This window comes from Peromyscus maniculatus, chromosome 14 (genome assembly GCF_049852395.1).
Source record: "Peromyscus maniculatus bairdii isolate BWxNUB_F1_BW_parent chromosome 14, HU_Pman_BW_mat_3.1, whole genome shotgun sequence".
Lineage (NCBI taxonomy): Eukaryota > Metazoa > Chordata > Mammalia > Rodentia > Cricetidae > Peromyscus > Peromyscus maniculatus.
In genome coordinates this window covers 53515161-53533910 of record NC_134865.1, presented here as the reverse complement: position 1 = coordinate 53533910, position 18750 = coordinate 53515161, and the positions used below count along the sequence as shown (strand labels likewise).

Genomic DNA, 18750 nt, shown 5'->3' with positions numbered 1-18750 from the left:
TGTGGACATGGAGCATGGCTTTGAGCCCTGAGGTGAGACAAAACCAGAATGGACCTATCTTGTGCCTTTTCCTTGACTCTTGAGGCAGCTGTCTTGGAGAAAGCAGAAGAGCAGGGGGTGGGGTGAGCGTTCACCCTGCTGTCAAATGTAAGCTCAGGCCTGCCCCTTTCTACCCCAGGCTGGCTCTCTGCTGGAGGTCAGATCAACTCCGAATCCTCCAGGAATTCCTGCATGGGAAGTGCTGGCCTCACTTGTCTGAAGCCTGTGGCAGTCCTCTGCATTAATAGTGGCTTTTAGTAAAACCCTTCACTGCTCAGAGTGAAAAGGCACTCCCACCGAGGCAGCCCAGGCCCAAGTGGTACAGGAAGCAGAGGCTGCTCTGGTGCCCCCAGGAAGCAGTGAAGGAACCAGCAGTGCTCAGGGTCTGGAGTCAGAAAATCTGAAGACAACACCTACCCTACCTTTCCCAGGCCTTCCCATCACTTTACTCATCCTAGACCTGAATCCACACTTAGGACCCAGCCCAACCCTGCCTGAGTCACCGAGTTATGTTATTACCCATGACAGGGCACGTGACCCAGCAGACACAGCGACTGGTATATAAGTAACCAGCAAGCCAGCTATCCCCATTGCCCTGAAACTGAAACCTCATTTCTGAAAACAGAGAGGAACTGGATAGGGGTACCAGATGATGAGGGGCTGTGTAACAAGGGCTCAGATCCTTTTCCAAGGAAGTCTAGCAGGAGAAAAGGTTGGGGCGGGGGTTCAAGGGAAATTATCTTCTGTGTACCCACAGAGGACAAAGGTCCAAAAGAATCTGGAAAAGCTATCCAAGTTGGTAATCACAAAGGTTATTTTCAAGGACAGCCTTGCATGGGGAGAGAGTGGAAAGTAAATAATGCCACTCACGGGAGACCCAGGCACGTGGCCCCTAGCCTGGCCCTAGGCACATCATCAACCCCTATCCCAAAGCCTTGCAGAGTTCACCAGCAGCCTCACGTATGTGTGCCACACAGAACTGAGATCTGGACCGCCCAAACCCCACTGGGCTTCAGCTTTCCACCTGAATTCCAGCCCAGGGTCCAGATCACAACCGACACAGCCACACTCACCAGACTGAAGCCGCAGAACAAGCACATCTGGGGTCCTTCCCCCCAAAGCTCCGCCAGCCACATTCCAGTTGTGGTTTAAGGGAAAGACCCCAGAATGGGGATACTTTGGGGCATCTGAGAGGGTGAGGGTAAGGGAGAATTAAAGCATCCACAATGGCAGGCAAGGGCCAAGAGGACCAGTGGCATCTTCACGGGGCGTACACACCACCCCAAGGCCACTGTATCCCCTGCTGGCACCCCACTAACAGCAACCTAGACTTTGCAGGATCAGGCTTGAGCACCTAGGCCAGAAACACCAGGAAACCTTCTGGGAAATGGGGCTTTTCCTTCAGAGGGGGCCACACCCCCCCCCAAAAAAAAGAGGCACCAGCTGCCAAAGTTTACTCATTTTTATTTTTTATAAAACAAGCTACAAATACTTCCCCTTGCTCCCTCCCTCCCAAGGGAAACCCACACAGCACAGCCTGCACCCATCTGTGAGAGAAGATGGCCGGGTAGATTCTGAACTCCTACGTGGAGGTGGCTTCTCTGTGCACATGTTCCCTTCAGGCCGGGAATCGGGGCCCGAGTCTGCTGTGAGGGCCATCTGGCTCCAGCACACTGTTTTATTTTGTTTGTTTGTTTTCTTTTCTTTTTTTGGTCAAGGCTCCAGGAAAGGGTCACTGGTCATGACGGGACCACATGTGTGACTTTCTGCAGAATATCAGGAACCTCTTGTAACCAACACTCCAGCAAATCAAGTCCCGAGAAGGCTGTGTTCCCCATACCTGGAAAAGCATGTATGAGGCCAATGCCTTCCAGACCCAAGATAGAAGAGGGTCTACCAAGGTGGATGCGCTTCTGGGATACTGAGATGGAATACCAGACAAGGCCAGATTGCCAAGAACAAGCCAGCGAAAGCACCAGCCCTGAACTCCTGACCTCCCTCACTGCCACGGCGGCGGGCAGTGGAAACAGCTGCTAAGGGTCACTTGCTGCTCTGACCGAAGGCCACCTGAATCAGTATGGCACCTAGACAGAAGGAGCTGCTTATCTGTCCTGAAGGCCAGATGGCCACTCTGCAATCCCAGTAACACCCTGTGCAAAAGCCTGGATTCCCCTAGAGCTGGATTATTATTCCTAGTTCTCCTGGGGAAGCAGAAGCAAGGGACACCACATGAATTTTACTCCTAGAATTGGTCCGTGGGTCTGGAAGTCCATGAGGAAAGTTGAAGGAATCAGAGGACCAACTCCAGTATTGGCCAACAAGGTGAGGATTAGGCTGAGAGAGGGAGGGAGAGCATGGAAGTAAGACACAGTCTGACGCTAGCGTTGGGGGAGACGTGCCCGTGGAGCCTCTCCTGTGGGTTTGCAGAAGGGCCGGCGCAGGCCTGTCCTCTCCACCATCTCGTCGGATGCCAAACACCTGCTGAAGGAGAGCCCTGCTGGGTGTCCCTTTCTCACGTGCTTGGTGTATCCGCTCCGGTGTCCTACATGGGGCAGGTGCTAAACATGGGTGGAAATGTTTAAAGTAACCCAATTCAACCCCTTCCAGCATAATTTGCTCAGGTATTTACCCTAGACTGCCAAGGGTATCTGAATAGTAGGAGTATGGGGGCCACTGGAGAATTTTGGAGTCCATGATGGCCATCACGTGAGCTGAGCTCCACTCATACCCATCCTATGGTCAAGGGACAGACGTTGACAGCTAATGTCACGGAGCAGCACACTCTTCCCACCAGAAGAGAGCTGATAGTGCCCGCAGCGCGAGCACAGGGCCGCCATCTACTCTCACACAGAGTCCATGTCCACTGAAACCCAGGTAAGCTAAGGATGCAGTCTGAGGGGGCTGGACTATGATGAGTCCAGAGGAAGGAGACAAATAGCAACGCCAATGCCTGTACAAAAGAACTATACAATTTACATATATATTTATATACAGTATATAAATCTCTTTCCTCTCCATCCCCATAGCAATCCCCCTCCCCAATAACCTACAAGTTGTCAGTAGCCGATCCAAAGACTTAACAATAGAAGAGAGAACAAACAGCTTTTCTTCCCTTTCCTGTTCCCGCTGCGGTATTAGATAACTGGTGTTTACAAATGAGACCCAGAAACAAAACACACACATAAGAGTTACTGAAAGTGCAAACATGGCAGGCACCGCTTATGGTACATGGGCTGTGGCTGGGCGTGGGCAGCGCTGAACGTTGGGTGTCTGATGGCTGGTCCTGTCTCCTTGGACTCTCCACTGGCCCTTGGATTTTCTGCTCCTTAGACAAGGCGTCCAACTGGGAGAGAAAAGGAGAGTACAGAAAGAAACGTGATATAAGCCAGAGGTTAGAGCCAGGATTATGAAATGTTCAGCTCCCTGGGCGAGTTTCAGCCTTTGCACAAGGAACATGGACTGGGTGGGCCACAGGCTGCCTAAGTGCTCCGACATGTGCATCTGCTCACAGTATCTGGAGTCGGTTCGGAATTGCAAAAACCTTGACTCTGCCGGACAAGCACAGGATGAGGGTGTGTTCTTTTTTCTTTCTTTTTTTTCTTTTCTTTTTTTTTTTTTAAGATTTATTTATTATGTATACAGTATTCTGTTTGCGTGTATCCCTGCAGGCCAGAAGAGGGAGCCAGATCTCATCACAGATGGTTGTGAGCCACCATGTGGTTGCTGGGAATTGAACTCAGGACCTCTGGAAGAACAGCCAGGGCTCTTAACCTCTGAGCCATCTCTCCAGCCCAAGGGTATGTTCTAACCAGACCATACTCCCTCAGCCTGGAGCAAACGACAGGTGTCTGCGACAGGTGGGGGTGACAGAATCCTCTTAGCGCTGGTACCATGTTCCTCTTATGACCCCACCAGATGCCAAGTGTGGCCCCTAAAGTGACCTGGCCAACCAACGGCTTTGCTGCTGGGCTGCCACAGCTTCAGCAGGGTGTCCACAGAAGAAAGGGGGGAGGGCCGGAAAGAAGACAACTTACTGAATGGGTTTGTGCCTGCTCGTTTTCCCTGGGGGAAGCTGCCAAGGCTACCACCTGCAACAAATAGGAACATATGACATGGGAGAGGCTTGGCCCAGAGAGCTGGCAGAGCTTGTATCTGAGTCCCTGTCCCCTCTGCCTTCAGAAGGGACGGGAGAGGGAGGAAGCCGGAGAGGCATGGCTGTGCTTCCTGTTCTGTGGGCGCCTACTGCTGTGGGCTGCCTGCTTGCTGTCCACCAACTCCCTCAAACAGTCTCTTTTCTCTAGGGCAAGCTAGGGTGTCTCTCTGGTGTCTTGCTGCTACGCCTGCTGTCTCTGCCGTTGTTTTTGCTGGAGCAGCCTCTCTCTCTCTGCAGTCCAGGCTGACCTTGAACTCATATTGGCAGACACCAACAGAAGAAAGAATAAACAGTTCTTCTCCACTTTCCTTTTCCCACTGTGGTGTTGGACGACACTTGCGATGCCTCTTTGGAATTCCCTCACCTCTTAGCTAAGAAGGGTTTTAGTGGCTATTGCCATAACTCTCTTGGTTCTGGTTCTCTAGGTCCTGTAATATCAGAGGTGAGGGGGGGGAACCTTAGCCCCTTCACTTGCCAATCCTGGCAGCAAAGGCTCAGAGTGACTTACATGAGGTCCGAGACCCGAACTGTTAACACCCACTCCTGCACACAGGCTGCCAAACACCACAGCAAGCTGGCCATGGTGCTCCTTCGAGACCTGATCTCCCAAAGGAGGAACTTACCGGGAGCCGGGCCCGTTTCCTGTGTCTCTGAGCATGCCTCTGGACCTCACAGGATGGGACCAGAAGACAGAATTAGGATGACACCTATGCTGTTTCTACTCTGACTCCCATGCAGGATTGCCCCAAGGATCGGATGAATTCATGGAGGATCGGGGGTTCAGCCCTGCTGAGCCTGAGCTTACCTATATAGATCCATGACCCCACAGCTCAGCATCTCCCAACATTCGTAAGACCCAAGAGAGACAAAGTAAGGGTAGACGTTGGTACATCCAAGTTTGCAGATGAGGTCACAAATTCAGGACAGGAAGAGAAGCAGACCAAAGGCAGGCAGGTGGGGAAAAGCATCTCCAGGCTGCATGACCTCAGAGTCCCTATTTACTCTGCTCCACTCGGCAGCTGCTGCCCTCAGTGGTAAACACAGAGATCTGTACACAGATCTCTCTGTCCACAGAGAGAGGAGGCCTAAGGCAGTTCTGGCCCCGCTTCATCAGCTGAGGTCCAGAAAACAAAAATGGAAAGCCAGGGGCACATCGCTGTACCTCAGCAGATTTCAATAAGAGGAGCAAGGCGATCCCCATCTAAGGAGGCTAAGAAACCAGAATGGCCCAACGTTCCTGGGAGGAAACAAACCCAGCGCTGGCTATCGGTCGCTGGACCCATGCTCTGGACCCTCAGAGGGAGAAGAGAAGCTTGGGCCCAAGGGACAGCTGTGCTGCCGAGCCACCAAGACCCTAGTCCTCACGCTGCTTGCTTTACAGGCTGGCGACAATAATCCTGACAAATGTGCTTTGTAAGTTGGAATAGACTAGTTAAAAAAGAGACCCGGGCCTCCAAATATCAGTAGGCTCTGCCATGCTGGGCAGGGGATTCAGGTCTCCAATGAGAAGGTAAAAGAAGCCATGTTCATGTGGCATCTCTAAAAGTCTGGTCCCTCAGACCCAAAACTACACTCCTCAAGTCCCACATCCTCTCCCCACCCACCTTGGGCCCCCACCTGGCATGCAAACCCCTCTCCAGCCACCAGAGGGCGCCACATAATACCAGATGACATGTGCCTGGGCTCCTGCATACCATCCAACCAAGAGGCTTTGTGCCCCCAGAACAGAGGGAGGCCATGGGGTTGCCAGCAGCACCTCTGGTCCATGGGTAGATTCCTCTGCTACTGGTAGCTCCTGTGTGTTTACTGTGCACGCAGACTCTGGCCCACCCTTCATCGGGTCCTCCTCCCTAGTGCTCCTCACTCCTCCCTAGTGCTCCTCACTCCTCCCTCCCTAGTGCTCCTCACTCCTCCCTCCCTAGTGCTCCTCACTCCTCCCTCCCTAGTGCTCCTCCCTCCTCCCTCCCTAGTGCTCCTCACTCCTTCCTCCCTAGTGCTCCTCACTCCTTCCTCCCTAGTGCTCCTCACTCCTTCCTCCCTAGTGCTCCTCACTCCTCCCTAGTGCTCCTCGCTCCTCCCTAGTGCTCCTCACTCCTCCCTAGTGCTCCTCGCTCCTCCCTAGTGCTCCTCACTCCTCCCTAGTGCTCCTCACTCCTCCCTAGGCTTCCCCATCATCCTCCATTCTCCTGCTAGCACCATATGCCTGAAAGCTGGCTTCCTCATCAGGGCACTGGGCCTCTGCTCATGGAGCCCCAAGGCCACATCTGTACCCCCACTGCCCTGGATTTCTCTCTGGCCACTCTCTTGACTGGCCCAGACAAGGCTGGCCTGCTCCCAAGAGACATTCTCTTCACTCAGGGGTCCTTTTCATGGAAGTCTAGCACAGAAGCTAGACTTCAAAGTCCTATGGGTGAGCCAAGCATTGGCAACATGGCTGCCCGTGAGTGCAAATCACTGTCCCTCTGCCGAGTCCAGGCTGTTCTAATGCAGAGCAGCAGAAGCCACTGGACTCTAAACTCCTAGCAGCAGTGTGTGCTATGCTGTGTGGAGGAATGGAGTGGAGAGGGGAATCCCAATGTGCTCTCTGTGGGCTTTGCATCTCCACAGCTGCCCCCACCAACATGAATGGTAACCCTACACCCACCTCTTCCTCCTATCCCAATGCTCTACTTCACCCCACTCCATCACACACAGAGAGAGAGAGAGAGAGAGAGAGAGAGAGAGAGAGAGAGAGAGAGAGAGAGAAATCATGCATACATATTTTAAGTAGGGAATAAAGGTCTGAAGAGGTAGCTCAGCCCTTAAGAACACTTGCTGCTCTTGTAAGAGAATCCAGGTTCAGCTCCCAGCATCTACATGGTGGCTCACAACTGTCTGTAATTCCAGTTCCAATGGGATTCTCTTCTGGCCTCTGCAGGTACCAGGCATGTGCATACATGGAGGGAAATACTCATACACACCAAAAAAATTAATAACTTTTAAAGATAGGCATAGACACACACACCTGTGTACACACACAGCTACAGATGCTCTTGGGCAGGTATCTATGCAGGCATGTTCACAGAGATGTGCCAGAGAGATACATGCAAATTACAGATGCATGTAGACAGGTCACAATCATATGTGCAGACACAGGCAACCTTTGAAATGTGGGGGTGGGGGCAGGGGGTCAGGAAGGTAGGTTAGGCAAGAAGCAGGAAGCACCCCAGGGGTCTCTGGGAAAAACTGTTCATAACACTCAACTCTATAGCCTGCTTCTGGCTAAATTTGGGTTGGAGGAGCATCCAGATGAGCGGTGGTCCTTAAATCCTGCATCCCTGTCTACAGGTTCCTCTGGATGCTCCCTCCGGGTCCTGTGTATCAGCTGGAACTGGCAGACACCTGGTGCCTGGAAAAGTTCCAGGGGGAGGCTCCCTGAGTTCAGTGGACCAAGTCAACACACTGTACCTTCCCTTGGCTTTGGGTGATGCAAGCAGACTCCCAGTACAAAAAGGGGACAGGGTCAGGCCTCAACAATCCTCACTCAGGTCCAAGTGTCCATGGGCAAGCCTGGGAGAACACTTGGCAGTCTCTTTCAAATATGGCCTTCTTAATCCAGTGGCTCCTCGCTGCCTTTCAGAAGCCTCCCACTTGAGCGAAGAGTTCTCCAGCCTTACTTTGCCTATGGCTGCTATAGCCCAGTGACAGAGTTCCAGCCCATGAACTATGAGAAATTATGTGTAGATCACTCCTAAGACTGTCCCAGAGAATAACCTCACATGCCCAAGCTTACTCTAAATGGATGGATGGGAATAAATCAGACCAACAGTGTAGCCCTAAATGCCCATTGATGAAGGCAGCAGGATCATTTTCAGTTTGATTCCTTGAGGTATGTAGAACGGTACCTGTTCTATCTCCTACACATACATACCACATGCAACACATGCACACACACACACACACACACACACACACACACACATGCATATGCACACACAGTCTGGAACTATGCTGCCCTACTCCATGGATAAGATAAAAGATAAGCAATTTTTGCTAAGTTGAGCAAATGATGTGTGAGAGTCTATTCATTACTTTCTGCAGTCTGGCCTGCCTGACAAATACATTCTCATAGTACTAATCACAGAGTATGTGAATAACTATTATACCTCCTCAGTAGACGGTATAAGAATAGAAACCTTATCAGTAATTCTACAGCTGCAGCAGGCAGCTAGCCCTGAAGCACAGCCCACGCCCAGTAAACAGCTGGTGACTACATGGGTGCCTCATGCCTCAGGACAGCTCTTGGTCCCTGTCCCTGGATCAGGCAGGTATTAAGGGGCCAGGCACACAGGGCCAGAACTCACCTTCTTTACTAACACCCAGGCATCCCTTCAGCTCAGGCAGTGAGATGACCTTGTCCTTGTTCAGGTCACAGTAGTCGGTGAAACGCCGGGCACATTTCTTGGGCTTGGCTTTCTTCTTGACGTAGCGCTTGAACGGCTTCATCTCCCGCTTGTTGATGTCGTCACTGTTGTTGCTATCCAGCTGACTGAAGTACCAGTGTGCCACCCGCTCCTCCAGGGTATGGCTGGGATCCGGCTCTGAGAACCTGGGCCGTGGACAGACAACCCCACCCCAGAGGTTAGGCACTTGTCCCTGCCAACTCATACTGAAGTTACAAATGTGTCTGTTGGGGAGTGAGGGTAGACCCTTGAAGCGAGATTAATGGCCTTCTTATGAGACTGGGTGAGATCTTATGGAAACAGGTTGGTTCCCACAAGGGTAGGCTGCTATGAAGCAGATACCCCTGCCCCCCATCTTTGCCTGTACTTCTACTACTACTTTCCACCGTGAGTTAGCTGAAGCTGTAAGAGCCCCTCACCAGAAACCAAATCGATGCTGGCATGCTCTTGGACGTCCAGAACCATGAACCAAAATAAACCTCTTTTCTTTATAAATTACCCAGCCCAGGGTATTTTGTTACAGCAACAGAGACCAAACCAACACCATCTTCATGCTGGGCTACCAGCCATCAGGTAGCAATAGCTCTTTCCTTAGGGATCTATAAAGTGATCCTTATTTCATTGACCTGCCTTGCCCTCTGAAAAAAACAGGACATTTCTTGTGCAGATAGGCACTCAAGACAAAAGACATAGATCTAGTCCCCCTGAGTAAACCATGTCTAGGATCTAAACTGTATTCTCTTGACCCCACAGATCACTGCCAAACAGGATGCTTTCCTGAACTTGTATATGGGTACCAGCACTGAGTATTTATCACACCCAGTACCCAGCTCTGGAGATGTCAGCCTAGCCTCAAGCTGTTCCCTGTCTCAGAAGAGCAGAGCCCAAAATATGAAGACTGGCATATGGGGTGTGTGATGTCCCCACGACCTGTGGCTCTGTGCTTATGGGTGGAAGTCCAAGGTTCATGTCAGGAGTCATTCTTGATCAGTACCTCACTGCATCCACTGAGGCAGAGTCTCTCCATTGATTGAAGGCGCGTTTCCCCTACAAAGATGGTCTAGCTCTGTGCCCACCTTCTGAGTGCTGGAATTATAGGTGCACTCTCAGCATTTACATCAATTATTGAGACCTGGACTCTATCCTCATGTTTGCTGCTTGTACTCCGACAGCTGTGCCACCCCCTACTCCCACCTCTCCCCACCAACCCCAATTGGGATGAGTCTCTACAGCCTAACACTTCCACTCAGGAGGTCTGGGGCAGCCTTAGGAGATCATATGCTAACCAGAGACCCAGCTAGTTCTTAGAGAAACTAAAGTGACCAGGGACACACCATGGTGCCCAAATACATAGTGATGACCACATCTGGCACAGTCCATAACTATGGACCACAAAATGACAAAGCCAGCGTCTATGTGTATAAGTACATGCAATGGTCTACCTATCTGTCTCATTATTACTTAATTATTTATGCATCATCTTTACTCAGAGAAGTTAGAGTGATACTAATATTTACAGTGTTGAAAGCCAATGGTAGGTCAGTTGCAAAGGGGTTGGTTGGAGTTTCTGAACAGAAGAAGAAAAGAGACGCACAAGTATCCTGTTTCAGTTCCTGGGGCCTGACACTGACTATGAGCAAGGATCCATATTCAAATGCCTGGGTGACTTGCCCCTGGGGAGGGGATAAGGATGAGGTTGAGATCCTGTCCATTTCAAATGACTGGTGTGCAGGGTCTGCAACAGAGCCTTGATAGAGGAGTTCACTGGTGAGCAGGGATCCTAGACCAGGCAATCAGGACCTGCTGGCACACTCTGAAGACACACCTGGTTAAAAAAAAAATGTCCAGGGTACACCTCTCTCAGGTTTGCTTTATGTTCTAGAAAGGAGGGGACCCCTTCTCACCCCTGCCCAAGAACAAGCTGGAGACCCCCATCTTGCTTCACAGTGACTCCTAAGGGACATGAAGTTCAAGCAAAAGAAGCTGCATTACTGAAAAAAAAACAGTCATCGCTGTCCAGCCCATTCAGTCTTGGGTAAATCCCCTGGCACCCTGGGTTCTAAGAAGCATGTCAGTAGGGCCTCATCCTGACAGCTTCCACCCAGAGAGAACCTTAGGGAAGGTGTGACAGAGCCACACCGAGTTGTCACTGGCCTTTGACTCCTAGGGAATCCGCTTAATCTGCCACGGAAACCAGGTGCAGGAAGTCTGAAGCAGCCTGGCATTCTCTGAAGCATGTCACCGCCTGTGTCCAAGTGTTTTCACTTTTCGTTTATCAGCCGCTGCGCCTGCTCTCACAGCTGCCCCTGCAGTCCACACAGGGTGGGCAGGCTGAACCTCGGTAGGGATGCTCGGGGTGCAAGAAGGGGAGGCCCCCAAGCTCTGGAGGAGAAGGGAGCTCCTAAGGAAGGCTCTCTCAGGGGAGGCAGTCAGGGAGCTGTGAGAGCCCCGAGGCGAAGGCAGCTCTTCCTTTAACCTTTAGGCTTCGCATAGCGTAATGTCTACCCAAAGGCTGGAATAATAAAGTCTGGGTCCCTGAGACGGGAAGGGATGAGGTCATCCCACCCAGAGGCCCTGCCAGGGAAGGCTTTCTCCCTCCAACACATGTTCCTGGAGCACCCTCCTGTCCGCCTGTCTGTTCTCTGTGATCAGAGCTCTCCTCCCTACCTACCTTCAGGCTATTTCGCACCAAGCAGCAGCTCTCTCTTCCTTGCAAGCTCTGAGTTGGCCAGGGGGTGATTATCATCTGGGCCCATGCCTCTGCCCTCCTGGCTCTCCTCCATCCCTCTTTGCTCTCTCATCAAGACCTTGCAGTGCAGAGCAGCCCTGATTCCACACTGCTAGCCTGAACTCCCTGTCAGATGCCAGCCCACGGCAGAATGCTGGGCTAAATGCAGGACACCATTCTTCGGAAGAGGCCCTCTGAGTTACTTCCAAGACCCCAACCCACAGCCTACCCTGTGGGGACTAAGGGTTCTGCCTCTGTCCCAACCCCTCCCCTCAATCCCAGCTATCATGGGGCTCTACCTTTGAACCCCTCTATCTCCAGAAGTCCCCTTAAATAACAAAGCCTCAACTCTGCCTCAAAGCTGGGGGATGGCAGGGCCATACTTGGGAACCCAACACCTTTACCATAACACACTCTAAGAACCTTTATACTCCTGATCCATCATCAGTCCTGGGGTAGCCAAACCAACACTGAGCATGTATGTGCAAGAGAAGACACCAGAGACCTCTGTGAATTGAGCAGTTCTGAGATTCCCTCAGCAGGGGAGTGCTAGAGAGGGGTGAGGCAGAACATGAGATCTCCCCAGATTTTCCAGGAGCCTCTCAATCCATCTTTGCCGGAGTCCTTGACATCACAGACTCCTGCCATTTATACCCTGACCTCAAAGTCACGCCCCACCGGCCCCTCCAGTTCTCACAACTCTCTGAAAATATCCTTTTACACTTTCTTTTTTACACTCATTCATTCTTGTGTGTGTGTGTGTGTGTGTGTGTGTGTGTGTGTGTGTGTGTGTGTGAATACATGTGTGCAGGGGCACATGCCACAGTATACACATGGAACTCTATAGACAACCCAAGGGTGTCAATTCTCTCCTTCCACCCTGTAGATTCTCAGGATCTGACTCAGGTCAGACGTCTTGGTGGCAAGCCCCTTTCACTTAAAGAGCCATCTCGGTGGCTCTGTGGAGGCATCCTTTTACAAACGTCTGCAGCTGGTACCACAGCGTAGGCTAACACTGGTAAAAACAAAAAACAAAAAAACACCTCAATCTTGCTTCCCCATGTGTGCCCGCATGCACACACGCATACACCCCTACTGGGGGCTTGGGATGTTCATCACACTGGAGCTGGGACCCTATGCTGGAGGGGCCAATGGCTCCATAAGGTCAACTGCAGCCGGGCGGTGGTGGTGCACGCCTTTAATTTCAGCACTCGGGAGGCGGAGCCAGGAGGATCTCTGTGAGTTCGAGGCCAGCCTGGGCTACAGCGTAAGTTCCAGGAAAGGCACAAAACTACACCGAGAAACCCTGTCTCAAAAAACAAAAAACAAAAAAACAAACAAACAAAAAAAAAAAAGATCAACTGCATTTATTATGCCTATAAGGACCCCTTCATGGGCAAAGTTCTTCTAAAATGGATACCTGTGTGGGAAGGATGCCCAAGTTTCTTCAGATGTAGTGTGGAAAAGCTACACCCAAATGACCCTCATTCTAGATTCAGGATAGAGTTGCTCCGTGACTCTGCCTTTGGGCTATTTTAGTAACTTCTGCCTTCAGGGACAGGGAAACCCACTGGAGCCAGGTCCTTCCCTGAACAGACACACTCAGCCTTCTCCCAATATTAGGGTTGGTGAAGGCCATCCTTCTGCGGCACTTTCAGTTTTGATTCTGTGGCCTTGGCCCTGGCAGGTTTTGGCTGTAACACACAGCTGGAGAGCCAAGCCCATTTACCACAACCTGCTTTGGCCAAGATCTGGAGCCCAGTTCTGCTGTCCTAAGCAGTTTTAGAGAAGGTAAGGAGGGCTGGCCAGGAGGCCTGAGCCAAGCCAAGCAGACCGACCGAGCCCCATCTGGAGCTGGGTCCAAGCTCCACCAGCTGTGCGGGTGGAGCTGGGAAATGCCAAGTCAGCCACATTCCAGACTCTTCCTTGCAAAGCCATCCACAGACAACCAACTTCACCGAACCAGGAGGATGAGGCCACTCCACTGGCCTCGTCTCTCCTTAGGAGGCAGGTGAATGAGTAGGAGACCCACACAGACAAGGCTGGCTGGCTCTCCCTAGAGTGCCCTAGAGACTGACACCTAGGTAGATAGCCTTCCTTCTAGACTGACAGTCTAGCGGATGGGTAGATGGCTGATCCAAGAGAAACTGTTGCCTTCCAGAGCTCTGGTGGAGGGAGCCAAGGGCATAAGTTAATCATCCAGCAAGAGGCCAGTGAGGAAGGCTGTCACCTAAAGATTTGTAATGACCCTGTGCCTGTACCAGTCACAGATGTTCCTACAGACACCCAACTCTACATTGTCTAATTTTAGATCTGGGCAGCACTGTTTTTGGCCACTCAATCAGGCTAGGAGGCCAGAGCGGGAAACTGGCACCTCCCTCCCTCCCTCTCCCTGCCTCTACCCAGTCTTGAGAATCTATTTATTTCATGCACAATGTTTCAGTAAATCCTCCCTCACTGCTGGGTGATGCTCCCAGCACCCTCCTGCTGTCGACTGCTCTCCTGGCCCCCTCTTAAATTCCCCTGCTTTTGCATCCGAATGCCATCAGAATGGTCATTCAAAGGTGCTCTCAGCCACCGTGGTCCCTGATGCCTCTGGCATGACGCGGTTGGCCCAACACAACCTGGGCTCTGTCTGGCTCTGCAGCCTCATCTCCTGCTTGCCCACACCACACCCCAGACCTAATCACACTGCTTCTGCCACTCTTCCCATTATGCCCCTTGTTCCTCTCTCATTGCCCACATGTTCCTCTGCTGAGAAGCCCTCACTTCCGGTACCACTGGGTCCCGTGTGTCGTCCCCCCCCACCCCACCCCCACCCCCCCACCCCCCGTGTAAGTGGAAAGTCACCTGTATCGTCAGCTCTCACATGCCCTCTCTGCCCTGAGTCCTGGAAGCTCTTACCAGCCTCTATGATCACACCGGCTTTGTAATATAGTCTCCTGGGTGTATACCTCTCTTCCATGCCAGAAGCATGCCCTTTTCTTCAGACGTCCCCCCAGAAACAAGCATGGAGCTTATACCAAGGGCAGGCTGAGAAGTGCAAAGCCATATCTGACAATGACCATGTCTGACGCGTTGGAGGAAGGGATGATTGACTTTCTATGCTGCCCAAACATCCTCTCTCCCTTCTTCCCACAGTCTCGATGTGGGACTGTTTCCCACTGATATCCCACTTTAATTGTCAGACCCCGAGGGAAGGGTTGGGTGTGGCTTCTTGACCCTCCATGCCTGCAACCCCAGCTCTCAACTCCAAAGCCAAGTCCAACACCCAGGATCTCTGCATTTCCTGACTCTCTTCATCAGCCCTATTCCAGAACTGCTGCTCAATCTCCAGCAGCCCCATGCCCCCTCCCTTGCTCCTCCATCCCGGAAGAGCGGCTGGCATCTGTCTATACAGCATCCTGTGTCCATCAGACCAGGGCAGAGTGCTGGAGGGCCCTGCTTACAAAACAGTCACAATGAACTTCCATGTTGCATCCAGCCTTACATTTAGTGTTACAATGTCAGATCTACCCCCCTCTCTACCATATCTACTATCCTTCCTACTATGTATCCATTGGCACATGTTGAATATCTACTATGGGATCAAATTCTAGGAATACAGCTGGGAAGGACCTCTGAGAAGAAGGTCTGTCACCACACCAGACAGTCACCAGAAAGGGGGGAATGACATTCTGGACTGAAGGGGCAGCTGGTGTGAGGGTCCCAGGACAGCCAGCAGAACATGTGGAAGGATCAGTGACTGGACACTACAAGGGCAAAAGGCCAGCAGGACTTTCCTGAGGGCCATCCGAGTACAAATCGGGGCTTCTGCTTGATGTAATGGGGAGATCCAGGAGAGCCCAGGAAGGCTCGCAACCCTGGTACCTCCCCAAACAATGCTTCCCCACGGCCTCCCCGTCTTCACTCCACTCTCTTGACTGATTTCTAAACGATTTCCTGATCTGTCTTGTCTTCCTGTTGATTAAAAGTCCAGCCCTCGGGTAACACATATACCCAAAACAGTCCAAACCTCTCAACCCTATCAAAACCAAGAATGATCAAGCTAATACAAGCTTAAAATGAAAACTGAGTTTTGGGAGTTATTTCTTTCAAGTCCTTCCCTCCGGATACATTGGTATGAAAGACATTATAAATTTCCTAGTTTTTAGTGCCTGTAAAAATCTCCTAACTTCCTAACAATCCTAACTTCCCTTGGTGGCAGGGCCTGTCTAGGATCCCCTTCCTGTAGCCAAGACCATGCAATGCAGTCCTGGGATCAGTGGCTCCTGTGGAAGCCAGGGGAGAGGATGTCCCAAAAGAGCTGAGGCAGAACTTGCAGCCAAGACCCTTGAGCTGGTGAGTGGGCCCACCCAGACCTAAGATTTCTGTACCCATGCCTCCTACCTTATTTATGTTTTCTCTCCTTTTTCTAAACAACCTAAAAACAGTAGTTCTCCCTGTTACATTCTAAGATCCCCAATGATGCTTGAAACTGCTGACAATACTGAACTCTAAATGCACTGCTTTTCCCTACGGTCTGTACCTACGAAAAATCTTAATTTACAAATGAAGAACGTGTATGCGTTAAGCAGCAGAAATAACTAATAATAAGATCATTATAACAAAACATCATGGCAATAAAAGTTATCATAAGCTTATAAATTGTTTTCTTTCTAGAATTTTCCAATTAGCTGTTTGCGTCTGCAGTTGGTTAGGTACAACTGAAAGCATGGGAAGTGAGACAGAGGACAGAAAGTCACTACTGCAATTCATGCCCCGGTTTTTCATCAAAGAGCTGCTGTTGAGCAAGCTCTGGGCCATTGCATGCGATAGGCATGTGACAGTGAGCGTTTGTAACGCTCACCCTTCCCCTCTTCCTGACAACCAGGCGCATGGCCTCTGTTTCAGATGCTGAGCCGCTGAGCACTGTGGGAAGCCTGGAAGCAGCTCTCATCCACCGCCTGTCAGACCCTGTCTCCATCTTTCTCAGATTTTCTCAGATTTTGGCACGCCCCAGGTAAGAGGAAACAGAGTCATTATCAGAAGCCTGCCTTGAGCTCATGAGACCCTGAAGTACACAGATCAGGCACCCAGACAAGTATTTTAAAGAAATAAGCCAGGCGGTGGTGGTGCACACCTTTAATCCCAGCACTCGGGAGGCAGAGCCAGGTGGATCTCTGTGAGTTCAAGGCCAGCCTGGTCTACAGAGTGAGATCTAGAACAGGCACCAAAACTACACAGAGAAACCCTGTCTGGAAAAAAATAAAAGAAAAAGAGAAAAAGAAATATAGCTGGTGTACCCTGTTTTTTCCTTTCCTTTCTTCTAAAAATTTTGTCTATGTAAAAACCCAGGACATAAACTCTATTCTCCAGCCAGGATTATAAGAGCATGACGCCGTACTGTGCACCATCAGGATGGCAGCTTAACCAACAACTTAATCTTGACTGACTGACATGTGATACCTATTGACTAAAACGTCCCCATTTCTGCAGGTATGGTTGCACACACCTGTGATCCCAGCACTCAGAAAGCAGAGGCAGGAGGATCACAGCAAGAACAAGGACATTCAGGGCTACATAGAAAGGCATTATTCAAAATGGATTAAAATGAATAAATAAATCAATAAACAAACAAGCCCTCCACTTCCCTCTCCTAACAGCCCTGACAAGCACATTTCTACACCCTGACACTGCAGGTTTGATCCATGTAAATGGAACCATGGTTATTTGTCCTTTGTGACAGGCTTATTTCACTTAGCATAATGTCCTCAATATGACATGGTTGCCTTCTTGAAACTGAAAAACTAGTCCATACATGCACACACCACATTTCTTTATTAACCCATCCTTTGGTGAAATTTAGATTATTACACATCTGGGCCAGGAACGCTATAACTCCGATACAACTTAAATAGAATTCTCAAGCTGGCTGACTTTGTCCAGCTGAGGATGCAAACCCATTACAGCTGTGCTCATGGTCCAAGTCCTCATGGGAAATCCCAGCCAATGGCCCCTGCCACACTTGTCTCTTCTAAGGGGACTGGAGGCCGAGGCCTGTCTATCCACTGTCATTCTTGGCAACAGCTCTGCTTCCAGGGAGATGCTGGGGAATGAGAGCCCCTTTGGTGAGCCACACAAGCCCAGAGCAGGCTGCACATCTTTGCCATGCCCTGGTACCCCTTCTGCTGCTTTAAGGCGTCCAGTGCCCCCACCCTCCCTTCCCTGACCCCTCCACCCTCCCTTCCCTGACCCCTCCAGGCCCTGCTATGCCTCCCCTCTGGCTTTATAACTGCAAGTCTTACTTAGCATGTCTCGCGGGCCCTTAGGACCAGGATCCTCCTCTTCAGCTCATTATCCCTCCCTCATCTTCTCCTATTTCTTCTTCCTCTTTCTCCATCACCCAGCCCTACTGTACTAAATTACACCGACCATACGTTATGGTTATATATTTCTAATATCTGCCTATGGTCTAGTATACCCACTCGTCTTCCTTCTTTGAGGGAAGGAACATGTCTTCTATTCCTCAATACCTTGTCCTTGGCCAAGGACTTGACATATTGGATATATTCAAAGGGTGATCAGATGGTGGATACATGCATGATGGATGTTCCAACCACTGACACAATGGGCCCAAATCAGTTGGCTCCAGATAGTCTGGCTACCAGAGAACATGTGTATTTCAGCTCTGGGACTACTCCAGATACCATATTAATTCCTGAAACAAGTCCACTTTGTCTATGAGAAGATTAGATTCTACTGTCCACAGCTCTTTGCGATTGCCAGGAGGTCAAAGGGATACATGACCCCTGCCTTCTCTGGGAAGGAAAGAAATCACTAAATGCCTATGGTTCTCCCTGCTCTGCCTGGGTGTCCTGTTCTCGTCAGATGCCCACCACCCTTCCTTCCATTAAAGGTTTTCACTCCTGGGGATGTATCGAAGGCAGAATGCTTGCCTGGCACATGTGAGGCCCTGGATTCAATCCCAGGACTGCAGAAAAGACTCTCACTTTTACATCCCCTCCTTTTGGGTAAAACATCTGTAAGTTATCCAAGAGGGCTGCAAACCCTGTTACCAAAGCTAGAGGAAAGCAGATTAAAATTTTTAGAGCCCGAGAAGCAGGAAAATTTTCACCAACAAGTAGAACAAAGCTGTGGGCATGTGCTCGGGAGAAGGACAGACAGATGCCTGGCCCTTGGCCTCTCTCCCAGCCCCCCATCATAACTGAAGAGTCCAGGACTACACCTTACTGCACCTGAGTCTTGCTCACATTCTCACCTCCCACCTCCAGTGGGTGCTGCTGAGTTAATGGCCTGAACCATGTCTGTGGTGAGGGCATCCAGCAGGCTGGTAATAAATTCCATCTTCTTCCCTTCAGGACAGCCTAAAAGACAAGAGGAAACGA

At 50.7% G+C, this 18750-nt stretch overlaps 1 protein-coding gene across 10 annotated transcripts in view; it reads right to left on the bottom strand.

Annotated features, from left to right (window-relative positions):
• Positions 1 to 1486: 1486 nt before the first annotated feature.
• Smoc1 (SPARC related modular calcium binding 1) overlaps positions 1487 to 18750 on the bottom strand; it is a 160873-nt gene continuing 143609 nt past the window's right edge. For 4 of the 10 annotated variants that reach the window (XM_076550965.1, XM_076550966.1, XM_076550967.1 and 1 more), the window contains 5 exons: positions 18624 to 18729; positions 8536 to 8780; positions 4816 to 4860; positions 4074 to 4127; positions 2987 to 3382 (listed from right to left, as the gene is read on the bottom strand). In XM_076550965.1, coding sequence (XP_076407080.1) covers positions 3366 to 3382; positions 4074 to 4127; positions 4816 to 4860; positions 8536 to 8780; positions 18624 to 18729 — 467 coding nt within the window. In that variant the 3' untranslated portion in view covers positions 2987 to 3365. Of the gene's footprint in view, positions 3383 to 4073; positions 4128 to 4815; positions 4861 to 8535; positions 8781 to 18623; positions 18730 to 18750 lie in introns of all 10 variants that reach the window. The other 6 variants (XM_006973088.4, XM_042260855.2, XM_015991924.3 and 3 more) reach the window with 3 other exon arrangements.